The sequence below is a fragment of the Poecilia reticulata genome, chromosome 13 (assembly GCF_904066995.2).
Source record: "Poecilia reticulata chromosome 13, P_reticulata-male-v2, whole genome shotgun sequence".
NCBI lineage: Eukaryota > Metazoa > Chordata > Actinopteri > Cyprinodontiformes > Poeciliidae > Poecilia > Poecilia reticulata.
In genome coordinates, this window is record NC_088842.1 from 8,377,395 (window position 1) to 8,399,218 (window position 21,824).

The 21,824-nt window shown below is 39.6% G+C and overlaps 1 protein-coding gene across 2 annotated transcripts in view; it reads left to right on the forward strand.

Moving 5' to 3' along the window:
* LOC103474211 (roundabout homolog 2) overlaps nt 1–21,824 on the forward strand; it is a 100,505-nt gene that overhangs the window by 16,256 nt on the left and 62,425 nt on the right. For both annotated transcript variants that reach the window (XM_008425015.3, XM_008425016.3), the window contains exons 3-4: nt 43–369; nt 21,314–21,471. In XM_008425015.3, coding sequence (XP_008423237.1) covers nt 43–369; nt 21,314–21,471 — 485 coding nt within the window. The remainder of the gene's footprint in view (nt 1–42; nt 370–21,313; nt 21,472–21,824) is intronic.

Sequence of the window (21,824 nt, forward strand, 5' to 3'; positions counted from 1 at the left end):
AAATCTGGACGAGTCACATCAGCCTTCTCCTTTTCCTCTCAGGGTCCCGAGCACGATTTGAAGACAGTGCTCCTCGGATAGTGGAGGACCCCTCCGACTTGATCGTCTCCAAGGGGGAGCCCGCCACCCTCAACTGCAAGGCGGAGGGCCGGCCCACGCCCGGCATAGAGTGGTACAAAGATGGCGAGCGCGTGGAGACCGACAGGGATGACCCGCGCTCCCACCGCATGCTGCTGCCCAGCGGCTCCCTCTTCTTTCTGCGCATCGTTCACGGACGCAGGAGCAAACCGGACGAGGGCGTCTACACCTGTGTGGCCCGCAACCCGCTGGGAGAGGCCATCAGTCGCAACGCAACGCTGGAGGTCGCTGGTAAGGCTCTGTTTATGATAGTCAGCTTAAAGTTGGAACTGTGTTTCAATGTTCTGTCAGTTTGGGGGCTAATTGGAGATAAATTGACTACATGCTGCATTGAGAAATAACGTATTTCTCAATGAACCACAACACAATGCATTGAGTTATGAAGATGTTTTTCATTATACTATGCATTTTTTGTTGATATGAATGCATGATCCATGTTACTTGATCTCCTTCATGACAATATAAGAGCTCACATGGAGCCATTTTATAGAACAATCAAGTCGCTATGTTACCTTCAGTTGTTATAAAAATGCTGGATACATCGAACATGACTTAAAGACATTTGACTTCGCAAAGTGACGCCTCGAAATTGGGCTTCTGAGAAGTGCTCTGTGAGACGGAGGCTCGGCTGGAGACTGGGGCTTTAAGGAGGAGCTTTGTGGAAACAGGTGGGGCTTTTTGGGAGCAAGGGTTTAAACACCTTTAAATGGTTGCCATGGGATATTAAAGGATTTCTCAAAAACACATGAAAGAATCAAAGCAACACTCCAGGTATGTTTTTTTTATGACGTAATAACATTGAAACATGATGTAAAGCTAAAAAAAAAAGTCAATTTTACATAATATCTCCTGTCTATATAAAGTAAATTAACAGGTTAGTTTTTCTTTTTTGCAAGTCATAACGGAATTTAAATGCATTTTATTAGATTAGTTTGTTAGTTTTCTCTCTTGACTATATAGTTTTAGATATAAAATACATTAAAAGCTCTAATAAAACCTGGAAGTCTTGATAATGTGAAAAGCTAAGGAGTTAGGAGCAGAGAGTGGAAATCTTCAAACATGATTTAGCTGAAACCCAAACCTGTGATGTGGTTGTTTCTGGCTCATATCAACTCGGTCACTTATACTTATCCAAGTATTTTGGGAAAGCATGACTGTGTTGATCGACTGTAACTTCCAAATACACATTCTGGTATTTTGTTCACATTTCAGCTACTCATTCTGAAGCCAAATGTGGTTACAAAAATAAAGTATGAACAATTTAAGCAGAGCCAGTTAAAATTTTAAAAGCACACAAACATAACTTCTCATGCATCTGTTTATGTGTTTGTGCTAATATAAAGTTGCTAAACATGTTGCTTGCAGCTACCTGAGAAAATATAAAAGTTGCAGTGATCATTTTGTGGCTAATTTTCCACCTCAGGCTTTTTTTTTTGCAAAGCTTTGACCTACTAATACTGATTTTAGGACATATTCAAGTTTCTTTTTAAGATCTCTTACCTGACAATCCTACTATTTTCTATAGTATTCACCCTCTTAGCAGTCATTAAATATTATGAAAACAGAGACAGAATCACACTTTGCAGGTTGTTGTGAACAGGCTTTTGCTTTTCTTTCAAGTAAAGAAAATCAGTTTGAAGGTAACTTCATGTTCATTTATAATCTTGCATGAGCAGGTAGCATGGCTAGCTAAATGCAAACAAAGCATCTGAATAAATCGTCTCCGCCTCTCAGATTTTAGTTTTCAGCTACTTTACAGACTGAATGGAGGTTATAGAAACTGATGAAAGGATGTAGTTTGGTTTAGTCACGGTTCTGTACTCTGTCTTTACGGTAACCTTGAATAACGTTACGGCATAGAGGTGCTTACATAAAGCTTCTCGGCTGAAATGTAGAGAACGGTCATAATTATTTCACTATAAAACAGATAAGTAGCAATTTTTCTTAGTCTTGCTAAAATATTACAACATATTGATGATGCCTATATTAATGTTATATTTAATACAGTTCATATTTATTTATTCTGATTCTGATTTTGATATAAAAACACTCTACTGAGAGTAATTTTGTGCAAAACGAAGCTGTTAATGTGCAGCTGTTCTACTGCTTGCTTGACTGCTTTGCTAATTGTGGTACAGTTTTAATCTCACTCTGTCAAAATTACAAGAAAACTGTAAAAAAAAAATCTGAACAGTGTGATGGAAAACATGGATGTTTTTAAAGGATTACTTTTTCAAAAAGTAATTCCTGGTGCCAAGAATGAGCCCGTTCTAATCAATCAGCCAGTTTATTTCATAGCACATTTCAGCAGCTCAGCAGTTCAAAGTGCTTTACATCGTGAAAACATAAACCATCTTAAGCACATCACATTGTCAGCAGCTGTTAAAATCATCAATACACATAAAGTTGGTCAATGCTTCATTTGTTATGCTTCAAAAGGAACTCTAGACAGGACTTGCTCTACTGTAGCTTATGATTCTGATAATTAAAACTGAAAACAGTCATTTATAATGAACACTGACAGTCACCAGAACAGGTTCACGTCTCCGGACCTCCAGAAATCCGGGCTGAAGCTCCTGTATCTCAGCCGCTGCCACTGCGTCGGCCTCTGAGCTGTCTGGTGTGAGCTTCCTCATATGTCGGTGAAAGAGCCGGGGCACGTGCCATTGTCTCCCCTCTCCTGCTAATTGTGCCAGCGTGTCTCGGCCCTGGGCTGAACCGCAGTGCTCCTTGGCACGAGGGAATGGATTAGTCAGTGAGTTGATTAGGGGAAGGAGCAAAACAGATTAGCAAGGGCGAATTGTCCTCGTTAAAAAAACACAAAACAGCAATTTGAGCCCAGTCTTATCTTCCACCGTGCTGAGGTTTTCCTTGCCGGCACACAGTGAACGTGTGTGTGTGTGTGTCTGTGTTTTATGGCTGGCTGACCTCATCAGCAGCTGTGTCCTAAAATAAAGACGCGCTGTGGAGATATAATGTATATCAGGAACCACAAGCCCGTGCAGCTCTGGGAGCACAACATAATGCGGATACTGTTGTATTGCCTCCTTTTTGAATTTGTTGATGATGAAATTGAGCTTCTTTTTTTTTTATTCTACTGCTTCTTCGTCTTACAGCACACTGAGATGGAAGAAGGGATGATTCACCTGCAGGCGCAGAGTGACTAACAGCATTAATAAGTGCCTGTTTTGTTCTAATCTCTGCGCCTGCAGTCATCCGGGGGCATATGGTAAGACGGCGCGCTGGTGGTCCTACTGTCCTCTTTCCCTCGGTGTGAGGTCGTGCTGACTGTGGGGTAAAAACTGACCCAATTAGCTGAGGGAGAAAGAGGGGGTGCGGGGGGTGAATGCGGGTGTTAATGACCAGTTTTAAGCTGGGGGTCTGGCAGAAACGTGTGAGGCGAGGGTCTGAGACACAACAGGTGGGAGGAGGAAGAGCTCCAAACTCCCACTGAGCAGTAATTAATACCAACGCATCTGTTCAGCTGCTCCAGCTCAGAGGAGGGATCAGGAGATTGCTAACCTGCTTTTAACAGCACGAGTAATTCGTTCTTGCCTGCGAACGGTGCATAATGCATGAGGCTGCATGACTAAGACTTTCTACACTGCCTCACATTTCGCTGCTCTGTGACTCCTTTCGTCTAATTACTGCAGAAACGGGACTTATTCCGCCGAACCGCGGGGCGTTGTTTTGCGATCGCAGATTGCAGAGGCTTCACGCCGAGAAGATTTCTCTGTTTTCCTTTAAGTTTCCGAGCGCACTCTTTTGTAATGCAAGGGCAGGCAGAAATGATATTCCGGCGCACCGCAGGGTAACAAAAACATTGTTGTTTAACTTGTCATTGCTTTGTCTGTTGAAGGTAATAAATTGGAGGTCTGTCACAGTTGGAAAAAAGGATGTGGAGAAGAGTTTAGCTGCTGCAGATGTAAAGTAAAGCCAGCTTTCCCACATGTGGTGCCTTGCAATCGTACTCGTGAATTTTTGTCGAGTTTTAGTGCGATTTTGTGTGACTTGAACAAAGTAGAGCACAACTTTGGAGAGGAAATCTTTTTACAAATAGAAAACTGCGGCACGGATATCCAACTCTTTTTATCTGACACCGCTGTGTTAAATCCAGTGAAACCAGTTGCTCTCAGATGTCCCATAATTCAGGAGTCTGCAAAGTTTACTATACAGAAGCCATTTTTGCCATCAATCCAGCTAAAAGGAACTAATTTAGAGCTGCAAAGTTTTAGATTACCCTTTTAAAAAGGACTGATGTTCAAATAAAGATAAATCTCAACTAGACATGTTTTAATTCTTAAAAGAATCATCACCATGTTATGGACACATTGTCCTGTATCCATTGTCATGTTTTTTGTTTTTAAATAATCTTTTCACCCATACAAAAAAAAGAAATAATAAGACAATAGCTCAAAAATACTACTGATACTCCAGTACACTTCAAAAACACACAATCTTACCAAGTATTTTTGGTTTAATTTCTCCTGAAAATATCTTACTATACTTGAAATAAGATAAAACTAACTTACAGCATTGCATTAACGTTTCAGCAAGATATATGAGCTTGTTTTAAGTCAACAGTTCCTTAATATTGATGAAAATATACCAGTTTTACTAGCACATTATTTAACTCAAAACATGGGAAAAATGTCTTGTTATAAGTGAAATAATCTGCCACTGGAACAAATGCTTTATCACCAATATTAAGGATAAGTTACTTCTGAGTTAGTTTTGTCTTATTTCAAATGCACTACCTTGTTTCCAATGGAAACTAGACCAAAAATACTTGGTAAGATTTACTTTTGGAGTGTACTATTAGACTATAGCACTTTTATTGTGAATGAGTTGAGGAAATTCAATGAATGTATTCTTTGGTTAAACTGAAAACGTCCCATTTTTCATCTACATTTAATGCCATCAGTTGATGCCGGTTGAACCATTGAGAAAGGTGCAAAGAACCACATGTGGCCCTAATTAAACAAATAAAGTCCTCTTCTGTGTAATTTTACATCTTTAGAAATATATCTGTTCTGTGAAAGTTTGCCGGAGAACATTTTAGAACAAAAAGTTATTATGAAGACCAAGAAACAGGATGGAGCTGTCAGGGAGAGTGGATAGTCCCCCAAACTTTGACCGTCTCAGGGAGCTCTCTTCAGTTCATTATCCAAAAACAGAAAGACTTCGGAGCGACAGCAGGCCTGCCATCTCAGGGCGGTCCACTTAAAGTGACAGGAGAGCAATGATCGACAGGCCAACGGTAACTCTGGAAGATCGTCAGAGATCTAAGATTCAGATCGGAGAATTTGTTGACAAGACATGTTCTCCATCAGGGGCGGATCTAGAAAAATATTTATGGGGTGGCAAGAGGGGGCAGGGATATTTTCTCTACACACACACACACACACATATATATATATATATATATATATATATATATATATATATATATATATATATATATATATATATATATATATATATATATACACGAAATATTGTTTTTAACTTGATTCAAAATGAGCTTCATGTAGCACCGAGGCTTAAATACAATTTCTTAATGTAGTATAGTTAATTATTTTTATGTCTTTCATACTCCTGCTAATTGATGTGTATTACTGCACTGGACAGCACCTATTGGTCGCTATGTGATTCATTGTGTCCAGAAAACCATTTTTTCCCAATACAGGACAAGGAGAAATCTGTCACGAAAATATTAGTAGCGCCATCATTTGTTATTAGATATATCTATTAAATACAACTTAAAATAAAGATTAGAAAACTGATGTTTCATAAACATCAGTTTTCAAACTGATAAACATCAGTTTGTTTATCAGTTTGAAAACTGATAAACATCAGCTCTCCATGATATAAATCTATAAACAGTTTAGTTTCTGTTAGTTCAGTCAAGATACAAGAAAGGCCGAATATCTGCTTATATTGGTCAATCGTTTTATTTTAAATATGCTGTAGGAGCCGTAGTTTGACGACTGTTATAAATATCACCATGTTTTGCAAACACAGGGATTAGCTCAGTTTTTGTCGCCTGTTTAAATAAAGCTGATAAACAGGTGAAGAACCAAACAGAACCACTTCTGACTGTTTGCCAAGCCAAACATCCAATAAAAGTTCACACCAAAACACACCAACACCAAAAAGCAAACATTTCCCACACAAAAAAGTAGCAAAAACACTAAAACAGAACATCCAATCTGTTACATTATGCTGTCAGGCTTAATGTCTATATTGTGATTATTAATAGGTTTTCGCCTGAGCACAGCGGCGGTTGATTAGCTGATTTAAACAGCTGCTCTACTGATGACGTGGTGGGCGGGTTGACCTGTTTTAGTGCTAACGGAACCAAAACACACCGAACTGCGCAGCACATGTTAAGGTAATCAAAGTTAATACGAGGCCAGCAACAGTTAGGCTAGTATAACTGACCCACTGCTCACTTGTTTAATGTTTTCTTTAAATTAAAACGTTTTCCTCACCTGTGAAATCTGAAGCCCTTATTACCATTATTTATGGTTGACTTAACTGCTAAACATTGCGCCCGTTGTTCTGATTCTTTACGTGATTGTAGTATTGTCCTGACCACCGATATTCCTGACTCAATGGACAGCAATGACGCATGTGTGACTTACGATAAATCACGTAATGTCCAGTCCAGTAATATCAATGCTGCTGGCGCTCTGTCCTTCCCTCGCACTTCCCGCTACTCAGCAGTGGGTGTAAGGTTACATTGTGTTGCATTCAATGTTGTCGGAAAAAAGAGTTTCATGCGCTTAATGTCCGATTTGATATAACTATTTATTGAATTCATTGTCGCTAGCTGGGGTGGCAACAGGGGTGGCGAGGCTCTCGTTTGGGGTGGCAATTGCCACCCCAGTAAATCCGTCCCAGTTCTCCATGAACCTGGCCGTTTTCATGGTGACCAAAATAATCTGGCTTTCGGTGGCAAACAGACGAAACCGTTTGCCACAAGTCGTGTAAGGGAGACTACAGCAACGTGGAAGCAAATCCTCTGTTCACATGGGAAACATTTCACCCTACATTCAAAATTATTCTTGTGGGGAGAAAATTGCCACTGTGGTTCATCTATGCGAAGTGAAAAATTGTAGTGGCAAAGTTGGTCAGAGTTGGATGGAAACTTGGATTGAGCTGAACAGGAATAATATTTGTTAGAAGCTAGACAAAAACTTGACATTGTGGGTAGAATTTCACCTTCCATCAGGACCATAGAGCTACAGTCAGGGCAAAATCATGTGTTAGAATGTCCTAGTCAAAGTCTAGCTCTAAGTCCAATTGAAAAACAGTGGCCACACTTCCTCTTCACAGACACTCTTCATCCAGTCTGACTGAATTTGGCCTCTTTTGTAAATAAGATTGGAAAAGAATATCAATACAGTATATGTAAAAAGATGCTAGCCACATATTGAAGCTAACGGTGGTTGTGCAAACAATGTAAATAGATGCACTTTTGAAATTTTTGAATCTGTGTATTATTTTCCCTTCAACCTCCAAATTATGTGTTATTTTGTAGTGTAACATTTTGTGGCTGTATTGAGAACATCTTAATTATGTTACCATATACCCAGCCTTTCTAAACTAGCCGTTGTATCAAAGAGTCCACGTGTATTTGCCTGTGTAAGAAATGACCTAACTAACATAACCTTCACAGCACCATTCCTGGTTAGTGATGGATTAGTTCACAAATCTGTATAAAGTCCAAAAAGTTTATTTAGTTCCATAAAACTGGATAATATAGACAGAGGAATGGGATATTATCACCTCACATCAAATGGCTGCTCTCCTGGCGGTAAAAAGAAAAGTGTGATGCAGTGAGGAAGGTACTTTCCCCACCCAGCATCATTTTAAGTGGCTGTAACTGAGGAAATGGCGGGTGTTTGCTCTCTGGGTAATGAATTTTTTAACTTGTGGAGGTCTCATAAATTTAAAACCACCCCTAGAGTTTCCAAAAGAGAGTTTCCTATTCATTACATCATCACAATGTGAAGTGTACAGGATGAGGGGCAACCTGTGGGTGGGGACTGGAAGCACTTATGTGCTTTTTGGCTGCACAGAAAAACAATCAAATTGGAAAGCTTTGTGGTTCAGGTTGGAAGAAAACTCTGTTCCTGTCAGTATCTTTCTTTTAAATTTATCTTTATCCTACCCAATTTATGGCACTTTTACTTTTTTTTAAAAAGTAATTTCCATTTTATCATCTGTGTGTTTATAAATGAGGGGCTGCAGAGAGGCACAGTTGGCAGCCCTGTTGCCTCCTGGGTTTTAAGCTGACTTGGCGAAGCTTTAAAGTGTTTCTCAAACTTTTTCAGTCCGAGCACCATTTAACCCATTTAACAAACACTTATGGACCACCTAGCTCGAAATTACCCCCACAACAACACAACATCTTGATATGTACAGCCTGATATGAAAACAATTGTCTCTTAATGCACTTATTAAGTGAGTTGTTCATCTTAATGGGAAAGATGACGCTGTTTTGAAACTGTGACTGACCACAACAAAACCACGATCAAGTCTACTCTACTTGAATTATTTACAGATTCTGGAAGTGTAGCTTCTAATATTTCCAGTTGTGTCAATTATAAGGAAATCAAAAAAGAAGTTGTTCTTTACTACCATCATCAATAACATTTCAGGGCTGTGATTTAGAAGCACAATTAAAGAAAAACAAACTTGAGATGCTTTGGCAGAAACTAAAATCCTCTCCTTGCACTATTAAATATAAAAATTATCCACCCATTTTTATAAATTGTATTTATCTATTGTGTTGTTCTAAATCATTTTTAATTAAACAAAAATAACAACAGCTGCTGACGTGTGAGCAGAGCATTGTAAGCTAGCAAAGTTGTAAAAAAACAAAGAACAGTTCTCACCAACATGGACTCGTTCACGACTTAAACCCGTTTGTGAACGTCACATCAAACCACTCAGCAGGTATAACTTGACTTCCTCTGATCATATAATATTCCTGGAGTTGTTTTTCTTCCTCTGGTATCTTGAACCTTTCTTTTGAGTGACCCAGTTTTAAGCCACTTACCCATTATTATTTTTAAACACAGTTTTTGATAAGCTAACTGCAGTTTGAGCTCACATCACGGCAAATAAACAGTTGTTTACATGCAGTACCCTGCGGACCGGTAGGGGGCACCAGAGTTTGAGAAAGACTGCTGTAAATCAATCACTGATTATTGGTTATTATTTTTTGAGATGCATTTGTGAACAAATACAAAGACTAAACTCATAGCATAAAATTGTAGCTATGGCAACATAGCAATTAAGCAAAGATTAACTTATATACCTTTACAAAGTAAACTTGCCATTTCCTTTAAGTTTTATCTTAAATGTTAAAATATTTAAAGTCGTTCTAATGTATCTCTACTGAAACCATGAAGCCAAATTTAACAGTATTCTCATTCTCAATAAAGCACTGTTAAATTTTTAGATATAAGCTCTGTGTTTAAATTCAAGGATGTATCTGTAGGTCAGTGGGGTCAGCGTGTGCCTCGGGCCGGCTCTTCCAGCTCCAGCCAGCATCTTCATTGTCTTGTACTTTTGTTTTTGGGCTCATATGAAACCTGTTTATCCCTGGCACACAGAAGCCATGTCCTTCCTTGAGCGATATGGTGGATATGATCACTTTAAAACAGAAAATAAAATATCACTGTGTGATCTGGAAAGTGTAGCACAGGATGAACCCGGCTTGTGGAAGTTTTCTTCCTGATCACTTTTGGTGATTTATTTAACTTTTCATGATGTCACACCAGGCAGCAGCTGAGTGTCTGAAGTGTTGGATAAAAATATTCACCCACAGGCAAGACTCTGTTTATCCCAAATGCTGCAAATTAAGTTTTGCGAGTGCTTCAAAGAGTCATGGCGTCGTCATCTGGGGTTTTCTACATTTTTTATGACGTGGACTTCGCAAAGAGAATAATCAGCATTTTTTTCTGTTTGAGGCCTGAAAATTGGAGCAGGAACGAGATAAGACAGTCCTTCAGTCCATTAACAACAATGGGACGTCTTGTGTTCATGTTTGTTTTAAAATCCTGTTTAACTTTCATCACAACCAGGACAGACCACACATGGTTACAGTTTTGATCTTTTTTTCCCCCAAAACTATTGAGAAAGTAAACAAATCTTTAACGTTATGCAGTGTTACATTAAAACTGTTTTATGAAAATAAAAACATCAGAAATCTCCTGGGTTGAACTTAGGTGCTTTAAACAGCTATTTGTTTGTTTTATAAGAAAAAAATGTTTTTTTTCTTTTTTGCACAAATCCACCAGCTGTCTCAAAAAAAATAATCTCCGCTTTTCTGTCAATCCTTTAGCTCGTCCTTGTTTGTCTGAATAAATTATCCCTGAAAGAAGCTTTTCGAAAGGTGATGTTAAATATTTTTAATACGACTGCATTGATTAAAAAACAAAATGAAAAGGACGAACACGGTTTTTTATTTTTTGTCTGACTGCTGCATGCATCCGTCAGGTTTCTCTCATGTTTTCCCTGCGAACGCATTATTCCACCCACCTGTAATCTTCTTTTCTGAAAGTTGTTCCGGAAGCTTCAGGGGAGAAACGAATGATGTTTGAACACAATCTTTCGTACCTTCATTGGATAAATCTCCTAGCAAACGTCAAAACGATTTCATATTTTCAGATTATAATGAGCAACCTGAGGAGCTTACATTGTCCATTGCTTAATTTGATTTGTTTTGTTCTCAGAGTTGGACATGAAGTACTTGAAAAAAGCCGACATACAGAGGAAAGGTCGTTTAGCTCCATGAAAACACACAGCTGGCAGGATTTCTTTCAACAGTTTGTGTTGCAGTTCAGAAAAGATATAAATTGCGCTTTTACTGACTACTTTAAAACTTCTTCTTGTTTGGTCAAAAGAATAAAAACTGTAAAAATGGATCATTTGCCAAAAATGTCTTTCTGAACAGACAAGAAATTGTCTCTTTTACTCCTGAATTTCAAGTAAATCTACAAGAATTCAAGTCGCTAAATGGATTTGTGTTTTTTTTTCTTGTTAAATTCCAAATTAAAGTAAATTCAAAGGTTAAATGATTCTTTCTAATGCTTCAAAGCAGTTTTACTTTTTGCAGCCTTTGTTTCTCCATAGCTTGCCATAGAAACGGGGTTTTGCATTGTCGAGAAATGCCAGGAGCAGTCGTCATTCTGTTTTTTTCTTTTCTTTTTCTTTCTTTCTTTTTCGTCCTTGAATTTCAATGTAAGCCGCCAGTAACCGGCTGAGTTGCCTGACTTGTTGTGGAAGCGGAATAATGAGGCAGTGGGAGCAGACTAGAGATCCGTTTCCATCGTTTTCCCGGGTTTTTCCAACTGGGAAGGAGAGAGAGGGGCATAAAAAGAAAAAAGAAAAAAAAAAAAAACCTGCCTGTTTCAGAATCCTGAATGTGAATATCCCCGTCCGTGTAGCAGACGGTCACATGGTGTCGAAGGATAAAAAAATAAAGTAGGGCAAATGAAAAATAAAAGTTGCTTAAAAGGCTTTAGAGCCAGATGTTCCTCTTACTCCTGATGAGGGATTACAAAGGAGGCAAAGTTCTGTGTGGGGGATTTCCTGTCTTTTCCTGCATTGTGTTCTCCTCTCTAAAGAGAATCTGCAGGTTTATATCCTTCTCGTCGGATGGGATTGCACCTAAGCGATTCATTTCTCAGAAGCGAATCCCTGCTGCCGTAGTTCATCTGAAACCAATCAGTGTTTGTTCACATTGCGCTGCTGCTGCCTCCGTCTGCTTCTAATTAAAACATGATCCCGGTTTTAAAAACTGAGCCACTTATGACCGGGACTGTCTACTGGAGGCGATTTTTTTCCCCCAGAGTGGTTTCACATTCCCCATCAGCGCAATCAGACAATGGGTGGATTAAAGCAATCCCTCTCCTCTGCGGATGATGCCTACATTAGCTACGACGGTGTGGCGTCATAACAATGGGATTAGGCCGACCGTCTAACCGGTTTACAACTCATAAAGTAAAAGAACAATGGCAGCAAACCGTTTCCAGAATCTGCGACACGAGCACCGCAGCCGACCCTGTTGGGTGTTGTTCACAAACGCAGTTCAGTTCAATTCAGCTCAAAGAGATCAAAACTGAAGTAGTTCACGTTCCGGTTTCACAACCTAAACATTCTGGGCCAAATACAGCTCCACTGTGAACTAGTTTATGTTTATTTACGTGTTATTTCTAGGTGAAGCTGTCTGCAAAAATATCCGTTCCTCCGTTGGCTTGAATATCGCTTCATCATCAAAATCACATCACGGATTATTACAATGTGTCCACGTGCGGTGGGTGATAAATAATCTACCACCTCGCTTTATGTTTGGTGTTTGTGCTGGGATGGAGTTGTACAAGTACTTTGGTGAAACAAGAAAGTCCAATCTTTTTCAAAAGCTAGTCTAAATTTGAATTTTTTTTTTTTAGAGAAACCCCAGGTTCTAAGATTATTAAAGAGTGCATTCACTACAAGGATGCAAGTGGAACGGAGACTGCTCCAAAAGCAGGAAGCAAGCTGCAGCGAAAGGCATTCTGGGTAAATAGAGCCAAAACAAACACAAGAGTCTTAATGTTAACGGAGGAAATGGGTTGTGCAATCCTACAACTGCTAAACTCTGATGCTACTCCATTTTTGTTCTTATTTTGTGAAAGAAGAAGTTGTGCTAATGTCTTCTTTGGAGGTTCTCATGTGATTTGCTTCAATAATTCTTGGTGCAGGCCAGAGGAGGAACAAGGTTTCAAATTGGCTTGGATTATTTGACACAGAGCAGTATGAAACTAAACTGCGTCAGCTGAAAATGTAACAAATGTTACAATTTTGAATCTACAGGGTTATCAGTTGTGAAAACATCCTAAATGTAATCTCAAATATATAAAAGGCCGAGCAACACTGTTGTGTTTTCACCCACTTGGAGTTGGAACCTTGCAATGACCAGAGCAAGTTTACAATTTCCTGACATGTAAAAGCTCGGCATTCAACGGACAAAAACTTCCTCTTTACCAGGTTTGCATGTAGAATGGATGGAAAGAAAAAGAAAGACGAGCATGAATATCCGTTTACACAGGTGTTTGGGTGTAACAGTGTAACTTCATGCAGTGTGCGCAGCGGTCAACCAAATCCCAGCCGTGAATAAAGGAAACAAAGCAGTGAGAGATTGTTCAGTTTCCAGCAGCTGTTCACTCCATGCTTGAGCTTTGTGTAAGTCGCTTTCAGGAAGCTTAAAAAACATATTTACAGAAGGTTAAAACATTATTACGTTTCTACTTCTCGAAAAAACATATTTAAACGTCTGGTCGATAAATTGTCCTTGAAGTTAGTGCAATAAAAGATAATGTTGTTGTTTTGAGACCATTTTCAAGTAATATAATGGTAGCGGCATAATAATAATAATACAAGAACACATTCTCAAATATCAATAGACTTTAAATTCAAATTTACCTTGAACACTGGAACTTAAAGACATTTAAAATATCAAAAATAAATACAGAAATACAAAAACGATCAATAAAATGAATTATGAAGTCTCTGTAAGCAAAACTGTCCTTCAAAATAAGGGCCTGGTTGGGACCAAACCAAAAGACTGAAGACGTTTGTCATCCAGTTTTAGGTAAAAAAAAAGAAAAAAGAAAAATGATAAATCATGCAAATGAAAATAGTTGTTTGTTTTAATTCATCATGCAATTAATTGATTTATTGCTTATTTTTTATTGCGACAAGCCACTGCACAAATTCATAGTCCAGCTTGTGTTTTGCATTGAAGCTCTGATTTCATTTACATTTCCTAATTATTTTCCTATCTAATGTGTCAGTCATCATTTCCTCTTAAAAGCTAAAAGTCGTGTTATGAAATCTCCCAAAGAACGTGCAATGACATTACCTTGTGCTTTACTCAGTTTTCCTCTGTAATGCTTTTTTTTTTTGAAACGCCAACAGATGGCCCTTCTGCTGCGCTAAACACCAAATAATAGGAATAAATATCACTTAGAAATCAAGCGATGAATATTCTGAGGGAGATTAAATCTCCTAATCTGTATATCCCTGAAATATTAAAGTCGTCTCTGTGAGTGGCCGCTCCCGGAACAGCAGAAATAAGGACGGGACTCATTTATAGCATTGCCATTGTTTAAGCTCACAGGGAGTGTAAAGGTTTGCCCGTTCAGAGGCGGGTGGGGAGGGTTAGGCTTCGCTTGCCCTGAGGTAACTGCGCTGTGTCTGAGCCCAGCGTGGATGGAGCAGAGCAAGAGGAGATTACTCCGCAAACCCAGTCGCATTATGTCTGTGAAGATACTGCGGACAGTGGCCCCTCGGGAAGCAGGGAAGGGGGGGTGGCTTATTTTCTCTACTGTTTCTGAGGAGATGGATCGATTTGGTGGCGGAGTCATGATCACACACAAACATCCATGGGAAGCTCTGACCAGGGTGGCAGGATTTAAAGCCGCAGCAGGAGAGAGGATCACATTATCTTTAACTAGACTTCAAAGACATTTTGGAGGCTCGTGATGTCAGGATTTAACTCAGTTCCCGAGCTTGTGTTTCAGCACTCGGGTATCCTGCTTTTCAGAGGGCTGGAGCCCAGAGACTTGGGGGATCAGAAGCTGAGGTGGCTGCATGTAGAAATGCAGTTTGTTCATCCTTCCAGTGCCTTGGAAACAGTTATTCCTGTAGACACCAGTGGTGCCCAAAGTGTGTCCTCGAGGGCCGACATCCTGCATGTTTTAGTTCTCTCACCTAGATCAAATGATGGCTCATTAGAAAGCCAAAGAAGAACATATACATGCTGATAAAGGTTGCTACTACCACCAGGGAGAGAACTAAAACATGCAGGATGCCGGCCCTCAAGGACTCACTTTGGGCACCCCTGCTGTAGAGGTTCTCCAGAGTCGGCCATGCTCCATCCACAAAACATCACTCGAGGTTACTAAAGCTTAATATAGTAAGCTATAGTAACCTAGTAATGTTATGCACACTAAATAATGAAGCATGCCAAACAATTGCAAGTTTATCACAAGAGAAACAGGAAACCTTTGGAAGTTGCTCTGGACAGATGAGACCAAAACTTAAACCCTTTTTGTTGCGAAAAACTAACATTGCACGTCATCATCCCCAACAGAAAGCACGGCGGAGGCAGCATCATGCTGTAGGAATGACTTTTCGCAGCAGAGTTGATGAGATTGATGGATTCCTGGATGGAAACTTGTTAGAGGCTGCAGTGTTACTGGTGCTGTGGTTCATCTTCCAGGAAGTGGACTCCAAATATTCAGCCAGAGTTACAATGGGGAGGTTTAGTTCTGAGCACATCCATGTGTTAGAATGGCCCAGTCAAAGTCCAAACTTAGAAATGCACAGCTAGTAGAGACATTCTTCAAAGGCTGTAGCTGTAGAGGGGGGGACAAATCTTGGTAGGGTTGATGTCCCAATAAAAGTGAAATGTTTTTTTTAGTAACTTACAAACTGAACTGTATTTAAGCATTTTATATGTGTCAGCAGCTAACACTGAATCAGACTGAACACTGTGAAAAATACCAAACTAATACATGAATATCTGTAAGTTTAACTCTGTCGAAGCAGCAGGTAAAAATCTATTGATTTTTAGAATCAGATAATGACACAAGCCAGCTGAGGCCATCGTACCTAAAAAAAACTAAAACACTCTTGTATTGGATCAAATATTCACAATTACAAGCATAAAATTAATAATTAATTAAAATTAACACAGAAATCAGAAGGACTCAATGAGGTTGTGTTGAAACCACACTACAACAAACAAACTGTTTTTATTTTAAAATCATACACTCAGCAAAATATTACAGATATTTAGCTCCTCCTTGTACAACACTACACCAGAATGGCCAGAAAACATTGTGATATCAGTCAAATGTTGACATTACAACAGCAGTGTGAAATCAAAAAAGCCAACAGCAGCAGTATCACTATTAACGGTTTTAAAAAAAAAAAGTTCTAGGAGCATTTATCAAGAGCAGCATTAGCATAACGCCAACCAGAGCAACATAGGAATCTCAGTTCATAACTGATTACCAGTAAGAACAACTCATAGAAGCTGATGAACAGAAACAGGAAATAGCAGAAAAGAGAAAAGCAACATGGAAGCTAAAGCTAATAAGAGACGCTGAGCAACAGAACATGTAGCAAACCTTCCAAGAAGAAATAGAAATCCAACGAATTCCTCCACTGGTTGTGGTGTAGCCATATTTGCTCTCTTTTTTTTTTTTCTTCAGTGAAGATTTCCAGACTGGCCTGTGAGGTGAGGATAAGTTTTCGGTCTACTTCTCTGTGGCAGATGTTTGCACATGACAACCCCTCAGATTGAACCACGGGCACATAATCACCTGCGCTTAGACAAGTTATTTGACTATGAATAATAATTCACCCTCACTGCAGGCTAATGAGAAATTTAATGATGTCGAACAGGTTACAAATTTCCATTTTGATGAGGCATGTCACTTTTGTTTATCAAATGTCACAGCTTTTAAAAAAAGTTTAAAAAAGCAGGGACAAATCCAATTTTCCCTATGAATAAAGAGGATAAGCTCCTAATGCTCTCAATAAAGTTCAGATAAATTAGGGTGGGACTGAAAAAAAGGCAAGTCAATAAGGTAAATGCGTCGACTGATCTTCATTCCAGAGGAAAATTTCCTCCAGTTTTGGAATATTTATTGCTGATTATTACTGAGGAAGTTCTCAGATGCTGACCCCTTCTGACTGCATCCACAAAACGTCTGCAGCTCCTGCAATGATGTTTTAATAGAATAATTTCGGCACTGATACTGTGTGTACATGCCATTTGCACTAAAACCAATAATTAAAGTAGAGCTCTAAACTCTGAGATATTTTTGAAAAATTTCCCAGTTGAATTCATTCGGTCAAAGCATGTGACATTGAGAGTGTTCTCATTTTTTATCTGCTTTTAAAACATTTTTTAGATTTTTGGTGACATAAAAAGAATGCCATTCCTGGTGTTCTGGCTCTGAATGTGTTTTAAAACAGGACCAAGCTTTCTACTGTTGAAAGCTTTTCATAAAGTCAAAATTCATGTTTTTTTTATATTTCACCGTACAAAACGTTGTCCATTGGTACGTGACTGTCGCATCATATGACCCAGTCTTTTCATCTTGTCATTTTCTGCGAATGTCATGAACTTTTTTTGAAACAACCTGAAGTCACAAGGTTTCTTCTATCATTTCAATTTTTAATTTTTTTTTTTTACTGTTGATGGTATGACATCTCACCCGGAATGTTAGCTGGAGATAGGCACCAGCAACCCTCCCGACCCCAATAAGGGACAAGGGTGTCAAGAAAATGGATGGATGGATGGATGGATGGATGGATGGATGGATGGATGGATGGATGGATGGATGGATGGATGGATGGATGGATGGATGGATGGATGGATGGATGGATGGATGGATGGATGGATGGATATCAAAACAAAGAAAAAGAGAAAAAAGAGAAAAAGAAACTTTCCATGCAAGTTTCAACTGAAGGCATGAAAATCCCCAGGTGAGTTTAAAGTCAAGTCAAATTTATTTCTTTTTTAGTCTGTGCAGGCAAATTAATTTCTATATTTTTTTCTCTAGATTTGGACATTATGAGAATTTAGTAGAAAACTAAATTAAGCACTGCAAGCATTGTATTTGTTCCATATTGATTTAATCCTTATGTAACAACATGCTATGTGTTGGTCGCTCACACATAACACAAACGGGGATATTAAAGTATAATTTTTTTCTTTACATTTTGTTTCATTGTCATTACTTTTCTTAGGTAAAACACTTTTCAGTTCAGATTTTAAGGAGGACAACACAGTTATTCTCTATTTTAAACCATTTTTCTCTGAGTCCATCACTCAACAAAGTTACCAGAAATATTTCTGGTAGCTCTGCACAGAACCTGTCCGTAACATCAACACAGCCACTGGCAGCACTTGTGTCACAGTCTCCAGGCTTGTACAAAAAAATAAAAAATAAAATAAATCAACTTGCTTCCTTTTGGATTTCAAATCTCACTGAAATTGCCAGAATATCATGGTGCCGAGTTATGCTGCCGAGCATCCGGCACGCACGCCTCTTTGATAGTGCCGGATGACAGGACCTCTCTACCACCTCCGGAGTCTTTGCTGTCATTGTAGGACGCGGAAGAAAAGGAAGCCGAACAGCACGGTAGAAGAAGTATGCTCGCTGTGGCAACAGGAGGCGGAAATATTGGCAAATGGCTGGATCCTGCGCCTGGCACCGTTTCATCGTTGTGCAATCGAGGTTTTTTCTACGAAACACGCTTTCTGTTTTGTGTAAGATATCACGTTGTTTCAAGTCAAAGGGTTCGAGTCCAAGTGAAGTCATGAGTCATCGGTGTGAAAGTGTGTAAAATTTGAGTCCACGCCTCTGCCATAAAGCCTGTGTGTGCAAGTTCTCAACCAGATAAAAGGCCTGGTTTGGGATGAATATATCCCTTTAACCCGCTCCTAAACCGCCTGGAAGGCATTTCCAGCGGAGACAGGCCTGCTGTACCTGCACTGGGGGGAGCAACTCCATCACAAAGCCTAGACATAAACCAGAGGACGTGATCAGTTTAGTTGTTTGAGTCACTGTTAGTATTTCAGCAGGGTGTGGACGTTTGTGGATTACCAATCTGCCTATTCTGATTTTGGCCGGTACTGATTTTTTTTAATATATCGAGAAAGTCACTGAGTTAGCAACAGAGGGTTTACTGCAAACGTGTAGACATGACATGGTGGGCCAGTCTGACCCTTCTCACAGAACAGTTGAAGAGGACAGTGGTTGATGTTTAGAGCTTTAGTATCGACTTCACATCGGTCCCAATTAAGGAAACTGGGACAGACTTATTTTCTGACCAATTTATCGGTACACCTCTAGTTTTTGTGCTAATTTTGAATAGGTGCAATATTTAGGGTTGAATAAGAGAAACTGCACTTCTGTGGTGTTAAAGTTAAACACACAAGGTTAAAATATCTTGAGTTAAAACAGTGACAACTTACAAAAAAAAGACATTTGACATTAAAAAATAAAATGAAGTAAAATCAAGCAATGAAAGACAAAACGGTGCAATTGAAAAACCTGCAACAATTGTCACAAAGTCAATAACTGGTCAGTTTATAAAATTAATAATGATAATAGTCATAAAAACAAAACCCTTTCAAGAGGTTGAGGAATGATAAACCACCAGGGGACTGCAGGTAGGACGAGTGGAAAACTGGAGCAGCCTGGTGATCCATTGATATAGACCAAAAAAGTGCTCTTCTAAAATTTTTATTTAATATTTTTTACAGTTTATAGTGCTTGGCCCAAGGTAGAAATTTCTGAATTTAAAATCTTATTTTACCACTGTCCCCCATTTTTGTTATTTTGCTTGAAGTAAATCTCACATCACGAGCTATGTGCTGCACAAGGTGTGTGTGTTTTTTCCCCCACTTGACCACCTGCAGCGACATTGAAAACTTGTCACAAAAAAAAAAAAGCTGGAACGTATGATCATAAGTTGTTCAATGGGTTTGTTTCTTTATTTCAGTGACAATGTTTTTATTTCCAATATCTGATTTCTCAATGCCAAATCTTTGTTTTTTCCCAACAGCAATGGAAGCTATCACTGTTGTAGCTCCGTAAAAATACAGCTAAAACGGAAAGCTGGTGTGTTTGGGTGTCAGTTTTTTTCTCCCAAAATAGTAATAATAAGAAATTATCTAGAGGTGTGCGACGCAGCTGGTAAAAAAAAAAATCCATGCTCCTGGCAGCGACTCATCTTGAAAACATGAAAGGCCAACTTTTCTCTCCTAATGCCACATTAGAGTGTCGGGAAGCGACGTTGTAATTTTATTCATTCATTAATTTCCCATATCTTTCCTCGTGTCATTGTGTTTCATGGAAAGCAAAATTGAAAGGGTTTCATTAAAAAGCCACGGAATAATTGGAATGTGACAGGACGCCGAATGGGGTCTTTCTCTTCCCAAAGGTTAAAGCTGAGAAACTCGTCGCTTCATTTGTGCAGCCGTCAGCCAGCAGGAAGTCACTTTTCTTCCTTCACATGCGATTCCACCTGTGCTGGGGGGAAAAATCTCCCTTACAGTCACTTAAGTCTTCTGACTGTTTTAAGAGCTGAATAAGTGGAACGTGTGACTCTGCTCACCGCAGCAAATACCTTGATCAGCTGACTGAAAGGGCTGCACAGGGATCAACATTTAGTGTTTTGACACAGATTGCGCATTGGTGAAAAAGCACGGGCTCTTTTATCTCTGTATCAGCGAGAGATGGCTAAATTATTAATGAGTGTGTAAAAGGAAACTGCATTGATTGATTAGGCTGAAATAAAACACTTTGTTTAGGAAAAAAAAGAAACAGAGAGAATAAAGAACCCTGTCCGACAGGACGAGGCAAACCCGCTGTCTGCGACTGCCTGTGTGTGTTTGAAAGTGTAAGGCTGTCAGCGCCTTAAAAGCACAAGTTTCCATTTGTACAAGAGCCTCTGTCTCTCTCTCTCTCTCGAGAAGGCTTGGTTCACGGTTCAAGCCGAGGCTTTCATCTGTCAATCACAGGAAAAGATTAGAGGATATCAGAGGTCGCCGTGTCAAACCTCTCATCCTGTCCTCATCCGCGGGGTTGCTCCGACTTCAGGGGGATCGGCTTTCTCGCTCACTGCTGACTCCAGCCGCCGGAGAGCAAATTAAATCTCTTCTCCAGCGCTGGAGCAATATTTTTACTCGCTCACGTGTTGGCTAAATTATAAATGCGCCATTATTATTTGTTTGCTTCATGTTGGACTGAAAGATGTGCATTATTCAGTCTGTCCTGACAGCAGAAGAAGAGGAAAACCAGGATGTGAAAGTGGGGGGAACATGAGGGATGTTGAAGGTGGGGGTGGGATTTGAGCAGTCAGGCATGTACAATAATGAACTTTCTCAGTCCCAAACAGGTAGATTGATCAGGCCTGTAAAAGAAAAAAGGTGGCAGCTACTTCCAAGACAAACAGACCGATGATGCTTTGATGAAGCTGGTTGTGTGTTTGCCCTGCTAGTTCCCTGTCTGTGTGTTTTAATACTTCAGGCCCGCAGAGCCTTTCAAGCTAATCGAGTTTTGCGTTTGCATGTTGTCTTCTCTCTCAGTCCTGAGAGATGATTTCCGGCAGGCCCCGAGCGACGTGGTGGTGGCCGCCGGAGAGCCCGCGGTGTTGGAGTGCGTGCCCCCACGGGGTCACCCCGAACCCTCCGTCTTCTGGAAACGCAACAACGCCCGCGTCAGCAGCAAAGACGACCGCATCACGGTGAGCATAAATGCAGGAGCACCGACCTAAACTCTCTCTTTTTGATGATGATATAACCATGAATACTTCAGTTTTTTAGTGTTATTACTCTTGTTATAAATGATTCTGTGTTTTCCTGTCTCTCTTTTAGCTGCTTGCATGTTCGCACACACACATACGTTCACAGGCTCACACATACATGCACATGTGATGTTAAGGAGATTACTTCATAAGGGAACGCCCTCTTTAGGGCGTAGCTTGGATAGAGGCCTAGAAAAGGAACTAGAAACTTCTGTCTGGTGCCATTTCCTGTGTTTCCCTTAAGGAAGCATGGTGATGGACCATCGCTGTAATTTGGCCTTAATAAATTGGAC